At 42.2% G+C, this 22,558-nt stretch overlaps 1 protein-coding gene across 1 annotated transcript in view; it reads right to left on the minus strand.

The window, feature by feature from the left end:
- gatad2b (GATA zinc finger domain containing 2B) overlaps positions 1-22,558 on the minus strand; it is a 79,932-nt gene that overhangs the window by 31,914 nt on the left and 25,460 nt on the right. Inside the window, exon 2 of the mRNA XM_084080027.1 lies at positions 725-998. Coding sequence (XP_083936153.1) covers positions 725-997 — 273 coding nt within the window. The 5' untranslated portion in view covers position 998. The remainder of the gene's footprint in view (positions 1-724; positions 999-22,558) is intronic.

Raw genomic sequence — 22,558 nt, forward strand, 5'->3', positions numbered from 1 at the left:
AATACAATAAATAAATAAATAATTTGAACAGGCACTAGGTTGAAAACTAAATGAAACTTAACAGTAATGGAAAACTAAAAAGCTATGTTTACACGGCAACACCTGCAGAAAAGTGTGTTGTGTGATAAACAAATTGCGTGCAGACAGAGACAGAGAAGTGATTGAAAACGCTGTAGTGTGCATGCCAGCTGGCTAGGTGGCAGTGTGACGTCGCAGGTTTTGCCCCCCTTTCAATGAGAGTTTCACAGAGGCGGAGCGTTTTCAAAGATGTCCACTCTGAGAGGTAGTTTCTCTCTTATGTGCTATCAACCCCCCAAAACACCATTGCCGTGTAATGGAAGACACACCTGGTCAAATGTTTTGCCGTTTTCTGCAGAGCATGTTGTCGTGTAAACGGGGCCAAAGTCAAAACCAATTAACCCATTAAGACGTGGAACTGTGTCATTTTTAGATTTGAGCTAAAAAGCATTATTTTACACTTTGGGCTATTCAAAAATAGCAGATCTACAAGCTCATAGCGCGGCACCGAGTGCCGCGCTACGAGCTTGTAGATCTGCTATTTTTTTTAAATCGTGAAAATGTGTGCAAATCTTTGAATATATATATTTTTAAAGCTAACATTTTTAACTCAAATCGTTGCTTCTGGGGGGTCCCTGGAACAAAATATTTTGATGGGGGTCCGTAAAAATAAAAGCTAATGGAAAAAAGGCCAAACTCTACTAACCTGCTGATGGTGGTGGTGGTGGTGACTGCTCACCCCGGGTCCCTTCCCGCCGTCACCGGCCAAGGCGCCGGCCATCGCGGCGGCTCCCTCCAGCGCTGCCAGGTCGGCCAGGTCTTTGCGCTTGAGCAGCGCCAGCATCTTGAGGCGCTCCATGGCCTCGTGGCCCTCCATCTTGAGGCGCTTGGCCAGCGCCGCCTCCTCTCGCTCGTCCGACGCCTCCAGGCCTCGCTTCAGGAGGTTGAGACGCAGCGCCTCCTCTGACATGCGCTCCATCCTGGGAAGAACATAAAGCAACGCGCGGTAAGAACAGCGTTAACCCCATTAAAGGCAGATTCTACAAATGCCTTCTAAATCAGTAGTTCTCAAACTTTTTCGTGCCAAGGACCCCCCACATTGATATGTATTGGCCGCGGACCCCCCTATCCGAAATGTTTTTGTGCTAGGAACCCCAGAAGAGAAGATCTGTGTAAAAAATTACACAATTATTCACACTTTAAAGATTTTTCAAAATGGCAGATGTACAAGTTCGCAGCGCTATGTGCTGTATGCTCTTTTGTATATATCGATAGATAAAAGAAAAAAATCACTGATGTAAACTAAATAATAACTAAGCTATGAAGACAAAAAAACATTCGTTTTATGTCCTACCAGGACCTCTAGTACTGCTGGATTTATGACCTAGCAGGACCTCTAGTACTGCTGGATTTATGTCCTACCAGGACCTCTAGCACTGCTAGTTCTATATCCTATCAGGATGTGTAGTACTACTGCTGCTTTTACAATTTACAATGTAGGCGTTTAGCTGATGCTCTTATCCAGAGCAACTTAAAATAAGCAAGGTAAACACACACATAGAATGCAGAGAGACAGTGTAGTGTCTCAGTAAACTAGGACCACAGGTAAACCAAGAACCTTGCATTGGTCTAAACAATATAATATCAAAATAACAATCTGTACATTGAAACTATAGAATACCAGGTAAACAATTGTGTCCTAAATTAACTTATTGATGCCTTAGTGTATTTTTAAACTTGAACTTTTCCTTAGCTGTGTATAGTTGGGAGGGGGTCTCTTACCATTGATCTGACTTTTATTCATTTTTGTTAATTAATATTTGTTATCTTTTTTTCTTGACTTTCTATGCGATTTAGCACTTTGAGATTTGTGTCAAATATAAAGTGTTACAAATAACATTTATTATTATTATTATTATTATTATTATTATTATTATTATTATTATGATGAGGACCATTTCTTTCAGGTCTGCACACGAAAAACTAAATTGTCTCATGCTTGAAAAAAGATTTTTAGAGATCATCACATGAATTAACTAGCAGACCATGACGATGACGATGATGACACAGCCATCCTGAGCGAGGATGAAGGCATCCATGAGGAAGTGGGTTAAAAAGACTTGTGCGCAGCTAAGAATAGCGCTCAGCCCCTTGTATACGTGACATCCCCCCAAACCCACTTAGGGACAACATATCGATGGCCTGTGGTTTCCCAATAGGACAACATGATGCCTAAGCTTCCCCCACACTGTTGTCCCATCATGTAGATGCTAGAGGCTTTCCCCACACTGTTGTCCCATCATGTAGAGGCTTTCCCCACACTGTTGTCCCAATAGGGACAACATGATGCCTAAGCTTTCCCCACACTGTTGTCCCAATAGGGACAACATGATGCTGAAGCATTCCCCACACTGTTGTCCCAATAGGGACAACATGATGCTGATGCATTCCCCACACTGTTGTCCCAATAGGGACAACATGATGCCTAAGCTTTCCCCACACTGTTGTCCCAATAGGGACAACATGATGCCGAAGCATTCCCCACACTGTTGTCCCATTGGGAACAACATGTAGATAACTGAGCTTCCCCAACGCTGTTAACAGGAAGACTTTTCGTTTCGGATGGCAACCAAAGATGTCTTCACTAAAGCCTTCAGCTGAGTCATATGACTGGTCGGGAGTCAAGTAGGCTGACTGTGCACTGAACCAATCAAAACGCCCGCTGGCAGGGGGGGATGCCAGCTAAACGCTGCAAATGACACGGCAGGAAAAAAAGCCATTAACGATACACTGATTGCTCATACGTAATATGAATACGTCATGCAATATGAATGATGTTTCTTTGTGTATGTGCACGCCATGTAAAAGCCTGATTCCTACTTCGTCATGTAATGGTACTGCCGAAAATAGCAGATCTACAAGCTCACAAAATTTCGCTTCGCGACATTTTGTGAGCTTGCAGATCGGCTATTTTTGGCAGGGGGTCAGGTGGGTTCCATGTGTCCAGAGTTAAAATTTGTGGATGAAATGCATGGAGGTAAGTTCACATACATGTGATCTTAGTGGTTGTGTGCGTGCGTGCGTGCATGCCTGGTTGCTTCGGGTTATGCATGCTTGGCCGTGTCCTTGCATGGCCCGAGGCGCATGCACGCACACACAAACGTACAGAGAACTACACACAATGGTTAGAAAAGTGTCTTGTGTCGGCTGCGTGTGCATGCGTGTCTGTGTGTCTCTGTCTCTGTCTCTGTCTCTCTGTCTGTCTGTCTGTGTGCGTGTGCGTGCGTGCGCGTGTGTGTGCGTGCGTGCGTGCGTATTCCCCCTGGAGTGTGCTACATTTGTATTCCAGTCAGCTGAGATGCCCCGCTTCAGATTAAGTGCATTACTATCAAGGTGTGCCAGTGCGCTGCGGTCTGCTGGTTAGCATGGCAGGCAGAGGACACCTCGGTTTCAGCTGCAACACATAGGGCCGCCGCGATTACCAAATGTTACTCTTGATGATTTAATTGTCGCTCACTTAATCGCGATTAACGGTTCAACTGCGTTTCTGTCGTTGAACATTGGAACGTTATGAATAAAAAAAATACATTTTTGTTTGTGGCTTTTAGGCTTTGTAAACAAAAGGTGCACAGGGCAGATATGACACATAACGTACATCATTTAATAACTTTAGTTTACACTTAAAAAAGAAATAAAATAAAACATGAACAGTGGAAATAGACAATCTACAAGCAGAAGCTCAAAACGTGTCACATCGTGTCGCGTTTTGAGCTTGTAGATCTGCTATTTCCACAATTCTTTAAAAAAACATTGCAAAGATATGAAAACATTTCAACATGGAAGCAATTATGACGATTATGCAAAATACATATTGTGATTAGGCGATTATCTAATAATAGTGACAGGCTAGCTGCAACGAAACAAAAGCAAAACAGACAGACCCAACCCCCCCCCCCCCTCTCCCCCTGTTTCATACTCCACAAGCTGCCAGCTACCAACACAGCGCTCCACAAAAAGCACATGCCCCTGCACATCATAAGATGTTAAAATGTTTGACAGACATTACAGCTTCTATTCCCACCTTAGCACCGCCCCCCCCCATCCACCCACCCCCCACCACGTCGCGGCTAAAAGCAGCGCTTTGTGAGGAAATGGTCCCAATTAAAGACGGAAGAGCGTCCATCCAACATTCAGACAAAGTGCAGGTGTGTGGGGAGGGGGGGCGTAGCTTTTAGCAGGTGACAGATGAAGCTTGTCAGTGATGCATATGTGAGTGCACTGCACCAACAGGCTCAGCACCAGGGCAGAATGGATGTAGTAGACGCGCTTCACTACCAGTGTTGCTGGATTTTGCTAGAGACATAAGCAACCAGGTCTATGAAAACAAGCCCAAGAAAAGCGACTAACACATGAGCACTTTAAACCTATACACGTCGGCTATTTGAAAAATATATCTTGTGAGCTTGTAGATCGGCCATATTTTTTGGGGGAAATGTGACAAATTTGAAATATTTTTTGAAACATTTTAACAACACATATGTGGTACGGGGGTCCCTACCACAACATTCTTTCAGATGGGGATACACGGATAATTACATAATAATACACATAATTACACACATTCCTTGACATAAAAATGTTTGAAAACCACTGGTTGAAACAATAGTAGGAAGCAAGCCCAAATAAGCAACAACACTTTAGAAACAAGCCGAAACAACCAAAATCGCCAATATTTACAAGCAGCAGCTATACAGAAAAACAAGCCCAAAGTTGCTTATAATAAGCAGACTTGGCAACACTGTTCACTACCCATTCAAACCTCATTTATACCTGGCTGTGTGCCGGTGTTGCGTGCCGGAAATAGATCTACAAGCAATGAGATAGTGGCTATTTTCAGCCTTTAATATATCTTATTCAACCTGGTGCTGTAGAGTTGATTGACCACCCATTGACATTGAAAGACCAGATGCATATCGTTTAAACAGACTTGCAGGGTGACACGCGTGTGTGCATGCGTGCGTTTTATGCATTCAGTTATTTTTAGAACATTTCTGAAATACTTTTTAAAAATTGCCTTTTTTTCTCTTTTTTAAAAATCTTTCGAAATAATATATATTCTTTAAAGAAACATAGGAAAACTAGAAAAAGTGCTCCTCGGAGCACAAGTCTCTGCCAGGTCAGGTAGGTTATTTTGGCCTCCTGGTGGCGCTATAACAGGCCAATGTGAAAAGGGTGCCATTTCTTCTTAGGCCGTGCACTGCAATCAGACACTGCATTCATGATTTGAGGCATTTTGTTATAAAAATGTGTTTTGCTAAATTTTACCTGCTGGTGGCGCTATAACAGGCCAATGTTAAAAGGGTGGCATTTTTTCCTCAACGTAGTGCAAATTTGCGTTCAAAGTTTCATCGCAATCGGACGCTGCATTCATGATTTGCGGCATTTTGTTCAAAACGGGCCACTCCTGCAAACTTTAGATGTCAATCTTAGCCAATCAGGATGGAATATGAAAAATCAAACAGATCAGTCTTGATCACCTGACTATAGAGATCAGGTGTACCGATTTGCGTGAAATTTGGATCAAATCTGAAGGCTTAATATAAAAAAATGTGTTTTACATAAGTCGGCCTCCTGGTGGCGCTATAAAAGGCAAATGTGAAAAATGCAGGGCAAAGGTTTTTCCTTGTTTTCTAGAGAGTGTGCATACACACTTTTACACAGATCGGGACAATTATAGGTAAAAACAAGAATTGGCCTGTTATAGCGCCACCATGAGGCTGATTTGAACATTTTCAAATGGCATTTCTTCCTCGGCCTAATGGGAATGTGTGTGCAAAATTTCACGGATATTGCATGCTGCGTTCATGATTTGAGGCATTGTGTTCGAAACGGAGTACTCCTGCAAACTTTGGAAGCCAATTATTGCCAATCAGGATGAAATCTGAAAAATCTGAAAGACCAGTTTATTCTAATGACTATAGAGATACTGTATACCGATTTGCGGGATTTTTGGCCAAAATCTGTAGGAGTACAGTCCAAAAATGTGTTTCGCACAAATCGGCCTCCTGGTGGCGCTATAACAGGCCCATGTGAAACATTTGGGGCAGAGGTTCTGCTCTGGCATCCAGGGAGTGTGTGTGCACAGTTTCGCTGCGAGCAAGCCAACGGTTCCGGAGATTAGCTGTACACAGACAAGACAGAATGACACACACACACACACACGGACGGACGGACGGACGGACGGACGGACGGACGGACAAGGGGTAAAACATACTCTCTCGCCATGCCTTTCGGCCTGGCGGAGACAAAAATGAAATATTTACATGCGATACATACAAAATGGGGTTGCGACTAGGGGTGGTCAATATGACGATAAAACCGGTGAACGCGATCCAGTCTCCACGATCTGCCTTTTCAGAGAGATCGTATATAGTCGAGCTACAGCGAGTGCACATTCTATGAGTTGCAGTTCTATACCTTAACTTATACTCCATTGCACAACGTTACAGTTACCGTTCGGCGTTCAAACAAACAGCGAGGGGTCCCAACATAATTGGAAAAAAAAGATGCGTTTGTATGGTGAAACCGTTGAAAATGAGGATTGCATGAAACTGCTGAAAATAGTTCATCAGCAGTAGTCCTACAAGTTACTCACTCGCATTTTTTTTGGAAACACAGCCGTCCACAGCTGTAGCCTGCACCGGATGTCAAATGACATGATAGAACAGCAACATAAAAACTTAGCCTTGGTTCAAGACTATCATAGACTTATTTTATAGTCTGACTACTTTCGTATAGATATGCAAATGTCAAAATCAATAAAATACATCTATGATAGCCTTGATCCAAGGCTAATAAAAAAATAATAGATTACATATCTATCTATCTATCTATCTATATGTCTGTCTGTATCTATCTCTACAGTATAGAGTATGGAAGCTATGTATTTATGTATGTATGTACCTAATATAAGTCTGTCTGTCTGTCTGTCTGTCTGTCTGTCTGTCTGTCTGTCTGTCTGTGAACATAATTGTTAATATTATATAATATATATAATAATATCTACGAATGCTATATATAGTCTGGAACTACACCTCCTGAATGCTATATATAGTCTGGAACTACACCTCCTGAATGCTACATAGAGTCTGGAACTACACCTCCAGAATGCTACATAGAGTCTGGAACTACACCTCCTGAATGCTACATAGAGTCTGGAACTACACCTCCTGAATGCTATATAGAATCTGGAACTATACCTCCTGAATGCTACCAGAGTCTGGAACTACACCTCCTGAATGTTATATAGAGTCTGGAACTACACCTCCTGAATGCTATAAAGTCTGGAACTACACCACCTTCCTGAATGCTAAATAGTCTGGAACTACACCTCCCGAATGTTATATAGAGTCTGGAACTACACCTCCTGAATGTTATATAGTCTGGAACTAAACCTTCTGAATGCTATAGTCTGGAACTACACCTCCTGAATGTTATATAGAGTCTGGAACTACACCTTCTGAATGCTATAGTCTGGAACTACACCTTCTGAATGTTATAAAGTCTGAAACTACACCTCCTGAATACTATATAGAGTCTGGAACTACACCTCCTGAATGCTATATAGAGTCTGGAACTACACCTCCTGAATGCAATATAGAGTCTGGGACTACACCTCCTGAATGCAATATAGAGTCTGGGACTACACCTCCTGAATGTTATATAGAGCCTGAATGCTATATAGTCTGGAACTACACCTAAATGCTATATAGAGTCTGGAACTACACCTGAATGCTATATAGAGTCTGGAACTACACCTGAATGCTATATAGAGTCTGGAACTACACCTCCTGAATTTTATATAGAGTCTGAAACTAAAAAATATTTTGTGCCAGGGACCACCAGAAGCAAAAATGGGTGTTAAAAATCTTCACTTCAATGTTCACACAATCAAGAGCTACGGAGGGTCTGAAAATGATCCGGGGATAAAGAGGATGTGACAATTCCTCCCCGCTTCCGTTTTGTCTTTACAGCCACGCAATGTTTGTACTAATATAAATAAAAATAATAGAAGCCTATATATCTTGCTGCTTATCAGAAATGGAAATTCAAAAATAAAATGCAAAGATATTTAAAATATGTTTTTGTGAATAGAAATGACGAATGGTTGACAGCCTCAGTCAAAATTTACTTGAGTAAAAGTACAAAAGTATTGGCATCAAAATATACTTAAAGTAGACAGTATAGGCTACTCATGCAAAATGTCACGTTTCACAAGGTATCATATTCATATGTATAAAATGTATCAAAAATCCTTTGAAAATAGCAGATCTACAAGCTCACAACATTGCGTCGCATCGACAGGCGTTGTGAGCTTGTAGATCGGCTATTTTCAAATAGCCAAAGTTTAAATAGGGTTGCAGTGGTTAATGTATGTTTTGTATTAACTCATTGAGTGCCAGAACTTTTTAACGTTTTGTTTATTTGTTTTTGTTCTTTTACATACTCCTTGGTAGTACAATTGAGTGCCATAATTACCAGATTTTTAAAAATATTATTTTGTCCCAGTGCCAGAGTTTTTTTCAAAGTAAAAAAAAAGTGCTTAGGAAGCGAGATACAGCCTTTTTCAGTTATACGCTAAACAAGGAGTGGATGGAGCTGCAAATCTTCAGATGATGATATCTTGGGTTCTGAACATGTTTTTCAAAAAAAAAAAAAAAAAAAAAATCTACAAAGTAACTAGTAACTAAAGCTGTTAAATAATTGTAGTGGAGTAAAAGTACAATATTTGCCTCTGAGATGTAGTGGAGTAGAAGTAAAAGTACTGAAAATTGGAAATACTCTGGTAAAGTAAAAATACCTCAAAATTGTACTTAACTCATACACTGCCTAGGACGTAAAAAACGTAATTTTTTCCAATTACCAAACCTGCCTAGGACATAAAAAACGTAATTTTGCAAAATCTTTTTTTAAAACAAGATCTCACCGTCGTTCATCTCTCGAAAGGACACATTTCATTGTAGCACACCCGGATACGGAAATACGTCATATCAAAGATTTTCGCTCCCGCCCACTTCCTGTTTGGGTTCCGCTTTCAAACGCTTTTTACTCGGCTTTGCTTTTCTCCACCGAGGAACACTGTTTCACGTCGCTGTTTTGAAACTGCTACTTCTACAAAATGGAATGTCGCCGATTGAAAATTTCTTCTCTGGGCCACTCACACAACTACCCTGTGTGTCTACAAACAGTTGAACACGCGATCATAAGGGATTTAGCGAGGTCTGTGGCGAGGTGGAAAAAGAAAGTGAGTTTTCCGTTCAGATGGCCATGCATGCTGTTTAACGCTGGGCTGGAGGAGAAGGGCTCCGCCCCGGCCGTAATGTTTGTTGTCTGAGCGCCGTGCACGACTCGCCTGTGTGTTTAGAATCAACTGGACTTGCGATCATAATGAAAACATTTTTTTTTTAATTTTTAAACAATTTTATAAAAAACACTAAATCGCTGGCAGTGGGCAAACACAGCCAGAAATAAGTCTGGCAGGGAATGAGTTAAGTAGCCTACAGTACTTGAGTACAGTTACTTTACACCACTGCAGACAGATGAGGAGATCGCGCACTTTTGATGTAGCTGCACAATGAACGATTGGCGCTTGCGCTTGGTATTAATTACGCACAGAATAAATGATTGAATTTCACGTGCAGGCTGACTGTACACATACAGTAGCTAATAGGCTACAATATAATCAGACTGTAGCTCAAAACACGCTGACACCCTGGCCTGTACTGTACACTGTTGCCTATATATTACAGTCAGGCAGTGACAGAAACCTCACTGCTGTTGGTCATAGTCAGATCCACATCACCAAAGCGCATCAGACGAACATAATTTTCATCCAGAATTGCTGCGGGGTCTTCTTGACCCGTTTCCGAATGTTGTATGGTAAAGTCAACCACACGTTTCCACATGTGTTTTTAGTAAAGATGGCATAAAAAAAAAAAAATTGGTTGTAGGCTACATTCGTTTTCTGACGACTTGTCCGGGGTCCATGTTTGGACCCCGGACAGGCTATGAGCTGAAAGGCCAGTTGGCCATGGGGAATAGTGTCTACGACTCTCGTAGATTGAAAATGTCAGAATCATAAAATACATCTACGAGTTGTATTCTATGGCTAGGGCACTATATATAATGCACCTACAACCTAGAACGAACCATCCATCCATCCATCAGACCTAAACCAAAATGTGCATTGGTTTCTTTTTTTCTTTTCTTTTTTGTCGCTGACTGAGGCATCCCTCGATTGGAATTTCAAATAGAGATTTAATTGGCCTCCTTTTATAGCTTAATCACTTCCCTATTAGCGGATTATTCCTTGTGGTGCCGCTTGTATCGCCTCCCCTCATCTCTCGGTATTATCTGTGCACTGGCTGGCTGGCACCGTCCTAATCTATTCGACACTGTCGTTCTGCAAAAAAAAACCATCTCTATTAACATTCAACATCTCAAGCAGACATTTCCTTTTCTTTTCTTATAAGAAGACAAAAACGAAATGTAGGACAATTATCTTAATGATGGCGAGACTGTTGCCCCCCTTTTCTCTGAATCATGGAGATTGATGGTTCACACACACACACACACACACACACACAGAGTACGTCTGAGATTCATTTGTGATGCGGCACTGCGGAGGCAGATGCATAATTTGTGGTCCGCCGCGCGACGGTGCCGTTCGGCCCCCCAAAATAGCCGACGTACAAGCTCACGAGTTGTGAGCTTGTATGTCGGCTATTTTGGGGGGCCGCGGGGGCCAACAACACCATCGCACGACGAAGCCTACATCAGGCTTCGAGGGGAGAGAGTCACAGCGGCGGTCTCCATTTGCTGAGAACAAAAAGGAGTGTTAACACCCTAGTGCAACCTCTCCGCTTGTGTCTCCACCTCCCCTTAATGAGAGACAGGAGAAGGAAGGCAGAGAGGCAGAGAGGCAGAGAGCGCGGACGCGCGCCGCACAGCGGGCGGGCGGGTTGGTGGGCGGCCGTGCGCACCGAAAAACACCGACACAATGGCCACGGACACCCCCCCCCCCAATCAGGGGGTGGGTGGATGGTGGGGGGGGGCTCGGCGGTGTGTGTCGGTCCCCTCCCCTCCCCCCATCTCGTCTTTTTTTACATAATATAATGACTGTTTCAGTCAGCTGCTAATGCAAGAAAAAATAACAGTGGCTCTCTTCTCCTATAGAGCCCCCTTTGCCCCCACGCCTACCCTCCCACCCCCACCCCAAACCCGATGCCCCCGCCTACACCCCCTTCCCTCCCCTCCCATTCTGGCAAAAACTATTAAAAAAAAACACACCCCTCCCTCCACTTCCCAAACCCCGGCTTCTTACACACACACACACACACACACAAGAAAAGAAAAAAAACCTTGCACACGCGCACTCAAGGACACACAGCCTGGCGGCTTTGGGCACAGTGCCAGCCAACACAGCAGCAACCAGGGGGAAAGAGAGAGAGAGAGAGAGAGAGAGAGAGAGAGAGAGAGAGACACACGCAGACGCACGCAGGCGGCGAGAGGCATGGGGAGAGAGGGGAGGGAGGAAGAATTTGAGACTAGAACAACATGGTTTTGTCACTGCTTCACGTTTCTATAACGTACATTTGAGCCTCTCGTCTGTCCGAAGTCGGTCGCGGCACCAGAGAGAGTTCAAACTCAAAAATCGGCCACAGACAGAAAAAAAAGATAAAAGAGAAGAGAAAAAAAAGAATTCCACAGCGACGTGCACACGCACACACACAATACCTGTAAATACTTTTGGGGTTTGGATATATCGTTGGGAGTGGAAACCTTGTACGTCCAAAACAGTTCTGTTTTTTGTAATGATTATTTAAAAAAACATTTTGAAATAGCGAAAATAGTCGATCGACAAGCTCACAACACGTCGCGGCGTGTTGTGAGCTTGTCGATCGCCTATTTTCACTCCTTTTTGCACGACAGCCTTGTATGATGAAGTAGGGCGCTACCGTATGAAAAAAAAGGTTTTTACCCGACATTTGGCTGTAAAAGAGAGTGATGATCTGTAAGCATGTGTGGGGGGGGGCATGGCTTAAAGGGCAAGACCACTCTGGTAGAGGTTTGGGTTTGTGTAGTTACCTTGCCATGATGTAACTCCAAAGGTGGACAAGAAATCAAAAATAATTGCTCCATTGATTAAAAATTGATCATTCAAAATATTCTCCTCGTTGCCTTTCATCATACGGTGAAACAGCTCTCAAAGTTACTCATGTAGCACGTTAACAATCACAAACAAAGCTGATTCTGACAATATAGAACACCACAAAACCTAGTAATGTTTTTTTTTATTTTATAAAAAAAAAATCAACTTCCTGTTGATTTTGCCATTTTTATTAGGAAGAAAACTGGATCCGCAGATCCGGATCTTCAAATAGTGAAATAAACAGAAACAACTCAACCCAGACCTCTACCAAAGTGTTCTGGGCCCTTTAAGCAAAACGAAGATGTGACGCAAATCTACACAAGCACACACATAAATTAGGCATTACCCCCCCCCCCCCCCTCCTCCTTCCAAAAAAAGGGGGTAGAATGATGAAGGGATGCACAGGGCCTCTCTCTGCATTCTACTACAGCTGTGTGTGTGTGTGTGTGTGTGTGTGTGTGTGTGTGTGTGTGTGTGTGTGTGTGTGTGTGTGTGTGTGTGTGTGTGTGTGTGTGTGTGTGTGTGTGTGTGTGTGTGTGTGTGTGTGTGTGCACGCTCGCGCCACAAAGGAGAGGTGTGTGTATTATGTGCCCCTCCCCCACTCCCCCCCCCCCCAAATATGCCTCCTTACCTAACACCCCCCCCCCATCCCCCCACCCTCACTTGTTGTAAAAATAAACACATAATCTTGGAGGTTTCTGTTGGGCCCCCAGTTTAAGGGTCCTAACAGAGGTGTGTGTAGCTTCCACTGCTGTTATTGTGCCCTTAATGCATTTTATGTACAGCGTGCGCCATCCTATCCAAAAGTATGTCAGCGCGCGCGTGTGTGCGCGCGTGTGTGTGCGTGTGTATGTGTGTGGAGGTTAAAAAGGAAGGCGCCAGCCCTCTCTCCTGACATTCTAGCTTGTCATAATGCCAAGCCTTAATTCCCCCATCCAACCATCCGCCCATCCCCCACCACACACACACACACACACACCATTTTCTTTATATGCATGCCACCGCTGCCTGTCGATCAGATCGGAGCTTACAAAAACGTCCACTTTCTCTGTATGCCCCCCACCCTCCACCTCTCCCACCCCACACCAGAACTCACAACACCCTCACCTAACGCACACAAAAGGCTCAATGCACACATGACAAAGTTACACTTGAAATAAACTTCTGCGATTATTTAACCCATTAAGACCGGGAACGCATCTGTGTGTCATTTTAAGATTTCTTTGACTGTTTAAAAATAGCAGATATACAAGCTCACCGAGTGCACAATGAGTTTGTATATCTGCTATTTTTTTTTAAATCGTGAGAATGTGTGCAAATCTTTGAATATAGTTTTTAAAGCATTTGTAACTCAAATCTTTGCTTCTGGGGATTCTACAACTGTCTTCTAAACAGTTTTTAGAAAAAACGTATGTTGCTATAATATCAGAGGTTCTCAAACTTTTTTCATATCAAGGACCACCAAAATGATATTTATTTGACCACGGACCCCATCTCAAAATATGTTGTTCCAGGGACCCCCCAGAAGCAAAGATTTGAGTTACAAATGTTCGCTTTAAAAAAATATATTATTCAAAGATTTGCAAAATGTTTCACGATACAAAAAAGCAGATCTACAAGCTCATAGCGCGTCACTCTGTGCCACATTATCTCCTTGTATATCTGCTTTTGAATAGCCAAAGACATTAAAATGACACAGATGCGTTCCTGGTCTTAATGGGTTAAGCACACATGCGTGTGCACACGCACACACGCACAAACTTTAAATACTTTAAAATATTTTTTTTTATTATTTAGGTATAATACGGAGTAGAAATAAGGTATATAAGGTATAGTGAGATAGTAATAAGGTGCATTCATAGTAATAAGGTATAATAATAATAAGGTAAGTGATATTAATAAGGCACAGCAGTAAGGTATACAAGGTAAAGTGATAGTAATAAGGTACAGTAGTAAGGTATATAAGGTAAAGTGATAGTAATAAGGTACGGTATATAAGGTATAATGATAGTAATAAGGTACAGTAATAGTAATAAGGTTTGTGGCTGTACGGTGGAATCTGCAGCTCATTTCACGCATCATCTGATCGTGACAATTCATTTGGCTGATGCAACACACACACACACACACACACACACACACACACACACACACACACACACACGGTGTGAGGCTGTGAGGCACAGAGCATCCCATCATATAATTTACATGTTTTAAGCATGGTGTGTGTGTGTGTATGTGTGTGTGTGTGTGTGTGTGTGTGTGTGTGTGTGTGTGTGTGTGTGTGTGTGTGTGTGTGTGTGTGTGTGTTGTTTCCAGGCTTATCTCTATGGTGCAGAGGAGAGGGGTATGGAGGGGTGCTGCCGTCATGCCATCCCTGACTCTAAGGCAGTGATTTTCAAACACTACGATTTTAATAATATAACATTAATATAAATATATATAAGGCCTATGTTAAAAAAATAAAATAATTACGAGTTATTATTTTCTTTAAAACCTTGAAAAATTAGTTATATTGTGATACCGGTAAACAGGAATACTGTGTTAATTCCGTCGATCCCAGCCGGAACACAATCGATTGATCATTAAAATAAACACGCTCTGAAAATGCATGCGGCCCACCCATCTGACCACTTAAGAACGGCAGCCGAACGCTTTAAAGATGTTCCAGTGCATGCCCCAATCCAGAAAAGGTAAAGAGAAGGGGGGGCTAGAGAGGGATAGAGAGGGGAGGGGGTTCTGCCATCATGCTATCCTTGGCCAAACTCCCAACTAAAAAATCTGCAGCTCCGCCGATCCGCCGCCGCTGATTTACCCACAATCCACTTCATTAATCCTTCCCCTCTCCTCCTGCTCCTCGGCAGCACATGGAGCAGGTTGTCAGGCGACAAAATGGCGGCCATGCTGCCGTCACCTCCGTAAGACCCTCGTCACCTCACAAAGGTAGCTGTGTTTGCCATCACCAACAGGTAGAATAATAATGCTCTTATTCTCTGGTTAGCATAGAACCAGAGAAAATTTGTAGAGCAAGAACCGTCATCTGCGGTTTACTTCCTGTATCTGCGTGACGTAGGTGGCCCCACCTCTTTAGGAGACCGGAAGTAGGTTGGAGTCTATATAGTCTAGGTATAGGGTAAGTGATATTTTTTTGTTAAAACAAAATGTTTTTTTGGTTAAAAGGTTAAAGCTCTATATCTCTCCAACTCTTTAGTAAACAGAAAATATTAATACATTTTCAGGTGGGTTGCAACATTTCAGCCAATCCAATAAAACATTTGCAAATGTAGCAGATTTACAAGCTCAAAACGCATCACTTCACGCTTTTCATGCTTTTTGTGTGACGCTGTCGTATGATCAAGTAGGGCATTAATATACGAAAGAACACAAAAAGTTATAAATATGGAGATAAGAGGTTTCTGCCCGGCAGCGACGATATATGGGTCGGCTTTACTCTCAATGTGATCCACAGTCATTGTCAAGGCAATTTCAAATATGTAATATTGTTAATCTAAAAGAACTCTATAATCTGTGTATATTTTAGAGACGTGAGCATTTGTGTGTCATATGGATCAACAGTGTCATGTGTGGTGTGACATTACAGAGCTTTAGGTGGTGACACACTATCAGGGTTAGCGACAGCCGGGTCACACAGGGTCATGTCTACTGATGGATAGGGCTGTCACCATCATGACGTTTTACTTGACGATTAGGGCAAGTGAGGACAAGTGATATTTTATGGTCAAACAAAAGGTTTATTTTTTTGGTTAAAAGGTTAAGGCACTATATCGTGATAGTATTCTCATAACTGCTGTGCTGCTCTGGTGCAGTCTTAATTTTGTTGACGATTTTTCGTCGACTACCCTTTTTTTGTGCTGAAAACGAAAATAAAAATGAAATGAAGCGGTGCCGACGCTTTATTTCCCGTTGGTCCAACTGGCTCCATTATAACTAACCCTATCCCTAACCCTAACCTCACACTAACTTAACGTTTGTCGGACTATTGGGATGTGGGAATAATGGGACGTCGGAATTATGAGCAGACCCCCACTGGAGCAGCCCGGACATTTAAGCCTTTTTAATTTTATTATTTTAAGGTGCTAGCAACAGGTGACTGACGTTTCGATGTTCACGTCATCTTCCTCAGAGCCATGCATTTTAGTCAACTGTAGATTTAGTCGACTAAATTGTTATATTTAACTGAAACTCTGGCGACTAATATTCCTCCACAGAATCAATATAACTGGGTGTGTGAATCAACCTGTGTGAATGAGGCATTAAAAAAATAAAAGTTTGATGTGAAACAATCGCGACATTTTTGTTTATTCGCATTGCTCCAGGTGTGTAATGGCTTTTACAGTGGGAAGTAACTGCTAGCTTGCAAAACTATACTTTCAAAGCAGCTTCCCAAGACTGATGCTCACACACGCACACACACACACGCTCCGTCTGTCTAGTCCAAGGGTTCCCTAACTTCTCAGGCCGCGACCCCCTCATATTTGAACTGGGGACCCCCCACCCTGACAATCACTTGGAATTGTAGGAGTTGAGGCATTACATTTAGTTTGACTCGGTTCCACAAATAAACATTATGAAAATAGCCTAACAACACCTCGTTGTCGGCGTTGTGAGCTTGTAGATCGGCTATTTTCAAAAAGTTAGCCTCTTTCTTACGTAATATTTGACAATTTGGCCAATTTGTTATTAAAAATCTTAAAGGCATAGTATGTAACTTTGCCCTGTGTTTACATAAAGTAAAACATTTTTAGAAGTGTGTCTGCAGGTAAACACCACCACACTACTCCAGTGGCTGATAACTGAGGGTATAGTGTGAAATGATGGGTAAAATTGTATTTATTGTTTTGTTATGTAAACACAGTTAGTATGCCTTTAAGCTTTGGGATGCAAACATTGTCTGTGTCACACTGGAGGACGGATGAGGCAGAAATTAGAGCAGGGGTCTTCAACAGGGGGTCCAGGACCCCTAGCGGATCCTCAGAGTTACTACAGGAGGGCTGCCAAATCTTTGTGTGATAGAAGCCGTTTTTCTTATTTTTTACCTTTCGTTTTTACATGAACCACTTGAACCCTAGCACATCTACAGCGTTGTGAGCTTGTAGATCGGTTATTTTTGGTAAAGAGGTTTGGTGTAGAGGCAAAAAGGAGCAAACCAAGTACAGAGTCAAAGGTCAAGTTTACTAAGCATTAAGGGTTTAAGTGTAAATGTCTGAAATAAACAAAAAACATGAATTTACACAACTCCTGATGAGAGTCTATGAAATCTACGAAAAGGTTTAATCTACAACAAAATTGTACACAACGTAGTGGGGGCCTGCTTCATCTCCTTCTCAGCTAATGGGTCCTTGGCCTGAAAAAAACCTGTTTTAGAGTTTTGAGAGGTAGCTCCCCGCAGGGGGATCCCCAAATTATTTTGGGGGTCCCCAGATGATTAGCTTAATGTGCGACATTGTTTTCTCACTCAACAGCAAACAAATGAAAATACAGTATAAGTGTATATAGGGTATCTGCACATTTATAAAGTTACACTTGAATGACGTTTAAAGGAGACATCCCGACATGTTAAGTGCTGTCTTTGATGTGTCGCTTATCACTCACCAACATTGAAAGGGACGTTGAGTTATTTGAGAGATTCCCCTTCGTCCAGTCTGGCGAGCCCCTCCATTGGCATAATGGGAGGCGCGTGGAAGGCACAGGTTGCTTGTTTTTCTATAGACGCCAGGTTCTATGGAGGAAACAAGCAACCTGCGTCATCTCGTTCTGCACTAATGGTGGCTCGTTCGCGACATTCAGTGCATGTTTGAGTATAATGACACTCAACAATGAACAGGAGTAGAGAAAAAAACTAACGTTGCATTGGTTATATTAGGCGAATTTCAGCCTTCCACGCGCCTCCCATTATGCCAACGGAGGGGCTCGCCAGACTGGACGAAGGGGAATCTCTCAAATAACTCAACGTCCCTTTCAATGTTGGTGAGTGATTAGCGACACATCAAAGACAACACTTAACATGTCCGGATGTCTCCTTTAAGACCTTTTCAATACCAAATTGTCAAAGATTAGGTAAGAAAGAGGCAAACATTATGAAAATAGCCGATCTACAATCTCACAAGCCTTGCAGTGCGAACAGAGTCAAACTAAATATAATGCTTCAACTCCTACAATTTCAAGTGCTTGTCATGGTAGGGGGTCCCAGCTCAAATATGATTATTTTGGGGGGTCCTCAGTTCAAATATGGTTATTTTGGAGGGTCCCCAGTTAAAATATGATTATTTAGTGGGGTCACGGCCTGAAAAGTTTGGGAACTCTTGCATTAGAACAGGGGTCTTCAACAGGGGGTCCGGGACCCCTAGGGGGTCCTCAGAGCTACTATAGGGGGTCCGCCAAATCTTTGTGTGATAGGATTTAGTTTTTTTACATTAACCGCTTGAAACCTAGAATTCCTTTTCGGAGGGGAACAGTAGCCGAAAATAGCCGATCTACAAGCTCTCAACGCCTCACAGCGCGAGGCGTTGAGAGCTTGTAGATCGGCTATTTTTGGCTAAGAGGTATAGGTGTAGAGGGAAAAAAGAGCAGACTAAGTAAAAAAAAAAATTCACACGCAGGGTTACGTTTTTTTTTGGGGGGGGGGGCATAAGGTGACGGCTGTACGGTACGGAGGCAAATATAAACGCTGTGTTAACCGTTAACTGATTCACGCTCTGCTGCTGACACATCACTTACAACAGTGGTTCTCAAAAGTGGGGTCCAGGGAGTCCTTGAGGGGGTTTCCGGCGGGGTCCCCATTAAAATGAGCTAATACAATTCACATTCTGGCAATTAATATTTAAAACTTTCTCAGACGTGTTAGAAGTGCCCATAGAACCTTCTGCTTCTATTGCAGTGTTTGGAGTTGTTCCACAAGAAAGAGATGATGTACAATTTAGTCGCCAAGAAAGGAATATGATAGCCTTTGCATCCCTTTTGGCTAGGCGTCTGATACTGTTTAAATGGAAAGAAAAACTCCCACCAACTTTCAAATCATGGGTTAATGATGTTATGTATCATTTGACTTTGGAGAAAATTCGCTACTCCACAAGGGGGTGTGCTCTGGAATTTTACACCATCTGGCAACCTTTTTTAACATATATAGAGAGACTGAATGCTGCTGACATTAATGACCCATAAATTGACCCCACTGAATTTGTTTTTGTATTATTATTTGTTTGTGTATTATTATTATTACTTTTTAATTCAATTTAAATCTTTCTTTAATCATATATATATATCCTACTGTGTATGCTTTATTTTTTTGTATTTTTTGTATTTATTTTTTGATATATTTTATATTGTCCTTTGTGTTAATGGTACAATAGGATACCAGGGTTGTGGCTCTTTCGGAGCGTGAACTTTGGGGGGTGGGAGGGGTAACATACATTCATTGTTTTTGTATGCCTTTATTACTGACCTGTATGTAAAAATATAAAATAAAATAAAAAACCTTGAACAAAAAAAAAAAATGAGCTAATACAGCATAGAAATCACTTTAACCCTATATATACATCGGCTGTGATGTGAGCTTGTAGTTTGATATTTTCAACAACAATGTACCTTGTGTGGGGGTCCCTGGCACAAACTATTTGCAAATGGGGGTCTGCAGCCAAATACATATTAATCTGGTTTGAGAAGCCCTGGTCTGTCGGCTGCATTGAGCTGTTACAACATGGAACCTGGCATTATGTGTTCTGTGTTCAATGAAATATCATCTCTACTAGTACGCTATTCAACCATTTAAGCCCTATATAGAGAACATAATTATAAAAGAAAATCTAATTGGCATGCTCTATTGCATGCTATATTATGGGGGCCCGTGGCCTGATACATGCCAAACTGGGGGTCTTTCAAATTAAAAGGTAAATGAATGGTGTATTTATATAGCGCTTTTATCCAACGCGCTTTACATAGATTGTGCATTACATTCACCCATTCACACACACATTCACACACCAATGGCGGAGGAAACCATATAAGGCACCAACCTGCTCATCGGGAGCAATTAGGGGTTCAATGTCTTGCTCAAGGACACTTCGACAGTAACTCTGGGGGAGCCCGGGATCGAACTGGGAACCTTGCGGTTTACAGTTCACTCTACCCGGCCACTCTACACCTGAGCCACTGCCACCAAGGTAGGGTAAGTGATATGTTTTGGTCAAAATAAGTGTTAAATAACGATATTGTAATAGTGATTGTTGCTTTAACTAGAGTGTCTGTTCAGTAACAGGAGTCTCCATGCCTCTACAGCTCTTTAGTAAACAGAACATTGATTTTCAGGTCGGGATACCAATTTCATCAAATCAGGAGAACTCACACAGGCGCGCGCGTGCGTGTGTGTGTGAGATTGTTTTCATAGACCTGATTACTTGTTTTTCGGATTGCTTGTTTCTCTCGCCAAACCTGGCAACATTAGCGTGACAGAATCTGCAACGCTAAACGCTCTAATGTTTTTTATATAAGTGTTGGCAACATTTTTTGACACCACACGGGTCTTCCCAACAATAGCTAAGATTGAAGTCAGTGTGAACATGGCCAAATAATAACTTAATAGGCAAACTAGGTCTAATGAAGCACGCTAGCATTTAGGCTAACCCTCCTGCCTGAGGCTGCAGTAAAAGTTGCACTGTCTGTGAATGAGGGGAGCGCAGCGGAGCACGGTTACTGTGGGGGGCGGGCCGTCTCCCCATTCGTGTCGCCATTGGCTTAAAGGAGTGAAGGACAGCCAGGACAGCCGGTGTCGGACTAGTACCCAGCCTGTTTGTAGAGCAGCAGCTTTACAGCTGCTAATAATACTAGCATTCAATATGGGCAGATGCATGTCATATAGTACATTCATGAATGTACAATATATATATATTCCTGTATTCCTAGAATGTGTATATTTGGTCTCACATCTGTGTATATGGAGAAATGAATGCATTGTGGGTTGAGTATCTTGATGTAAAATTAGGCTCCAAGTTACGTTTAATTACTGGTAACAGGCCAACGATTTTCAGGCCAAGGACCCCTTAGCTGAGAGAGAGATGAAGCAGGGACCCCCCACTACATATTTTATTCATGTTAAATGTGTGTTTCCAGACATTTAACCACTTACATCCTCAATACTTTGTAAACTTGACCTTTGCTCTGTACCTGGTCTGACCTAGACTGTATAATTATATGATCATAACAAATTATGATCTACAATCTCACAACGTGTCACGGCACAGCGTGTTGTGAGCGTGTAGATCTGCTATTTTAAGTATTTTTGAGGGGAAAACATTTGAACTCATATTAAAGTGAAAAAAAGGCTAAACGAGTCCCACATGACTCCACAACTGCTTCCACTGCCTGACACAGCACAAATTCCTATGTAGTCACATTGTTTATAATAAGAGTGAAAAGTTGCCAGATGCTATAGAACGAACCCTCCTAGACAAGACAAAGCAAAGCAAAGTTTGTTGTTTACCCAGGGTGTCGGACTAAGCACGAAGCTTGTTTCCAGCCGGACCCTGCATGGAAGCCTTGCTCAAGGGCTATTCAGCGGTGATTCATGATTGATGTGATGAATTGGGGAATCGAACTAGGGACCTTCCGGTATCAAGGCCGCCCCTCTAACCACTAGGCCACCGCTGCCACTGCCGCTGACAGAGATATGGAACAGCATTCCGCTAATGTACTGGATTTTTTATAGTCCAGCCATCTGACCACTTAAAGCGGCACTATGGAACTTTTTTTTAATGAATACAATGACATTTTGTCCAATCTGCATTGTAGAGTATGTTAATACAATATAACTTGGGGTAATGTGCAACTTGGGGTGGTTGTATTTTGTCTCCTCTTCTATTGAGACATTTAGATCGTGTCAAAGGTCATGTCTCACCTAGACACAGGATCGGACACAAATTTTGACCTCATGGTCAAGATTCGATTTTTCCCCTATGCCGGCTCTATTAGCGCAATGGTAAAAATGTAAGCAGGAAACCGGGTTCAACTCGGAGGAATGTTACATGGTCAGATGTGCATTTTCAGAGCATGTTTATTTTTCAATCGATCAATCGACTGTGTTCCAGCTCGGCTCAATGGAACTAGCCTAGTATACATAAGTTCCTATGTATTTATCCGTATCACAATGAAAAGTAATTTTTCAAGGTTTGAAAGAAATGTATAAATAAATATATAAATGTTTTAATGTGAGTGTTATATTAACACGTTTTTGTCAAATATGTGTACATACACTGTTCTAGTCCAATGTGCTTTCCAATGAACTTCACATTCAGACAGACAGACAGACAGACAGAC

Source organism: Gymnoscopelus microlampas (genome assembly GCF_963454915.1).
Source record: "Gymnoscopelus microlampas genome assembly, chromosome: 15".
Lineage (NCBI taxonomy): Eukaryota > Metazoa > Chordata > Actinopteri > Myctophiformes > Myctophidae > Gymnoscopelus > Gymnoscopelus microlampas.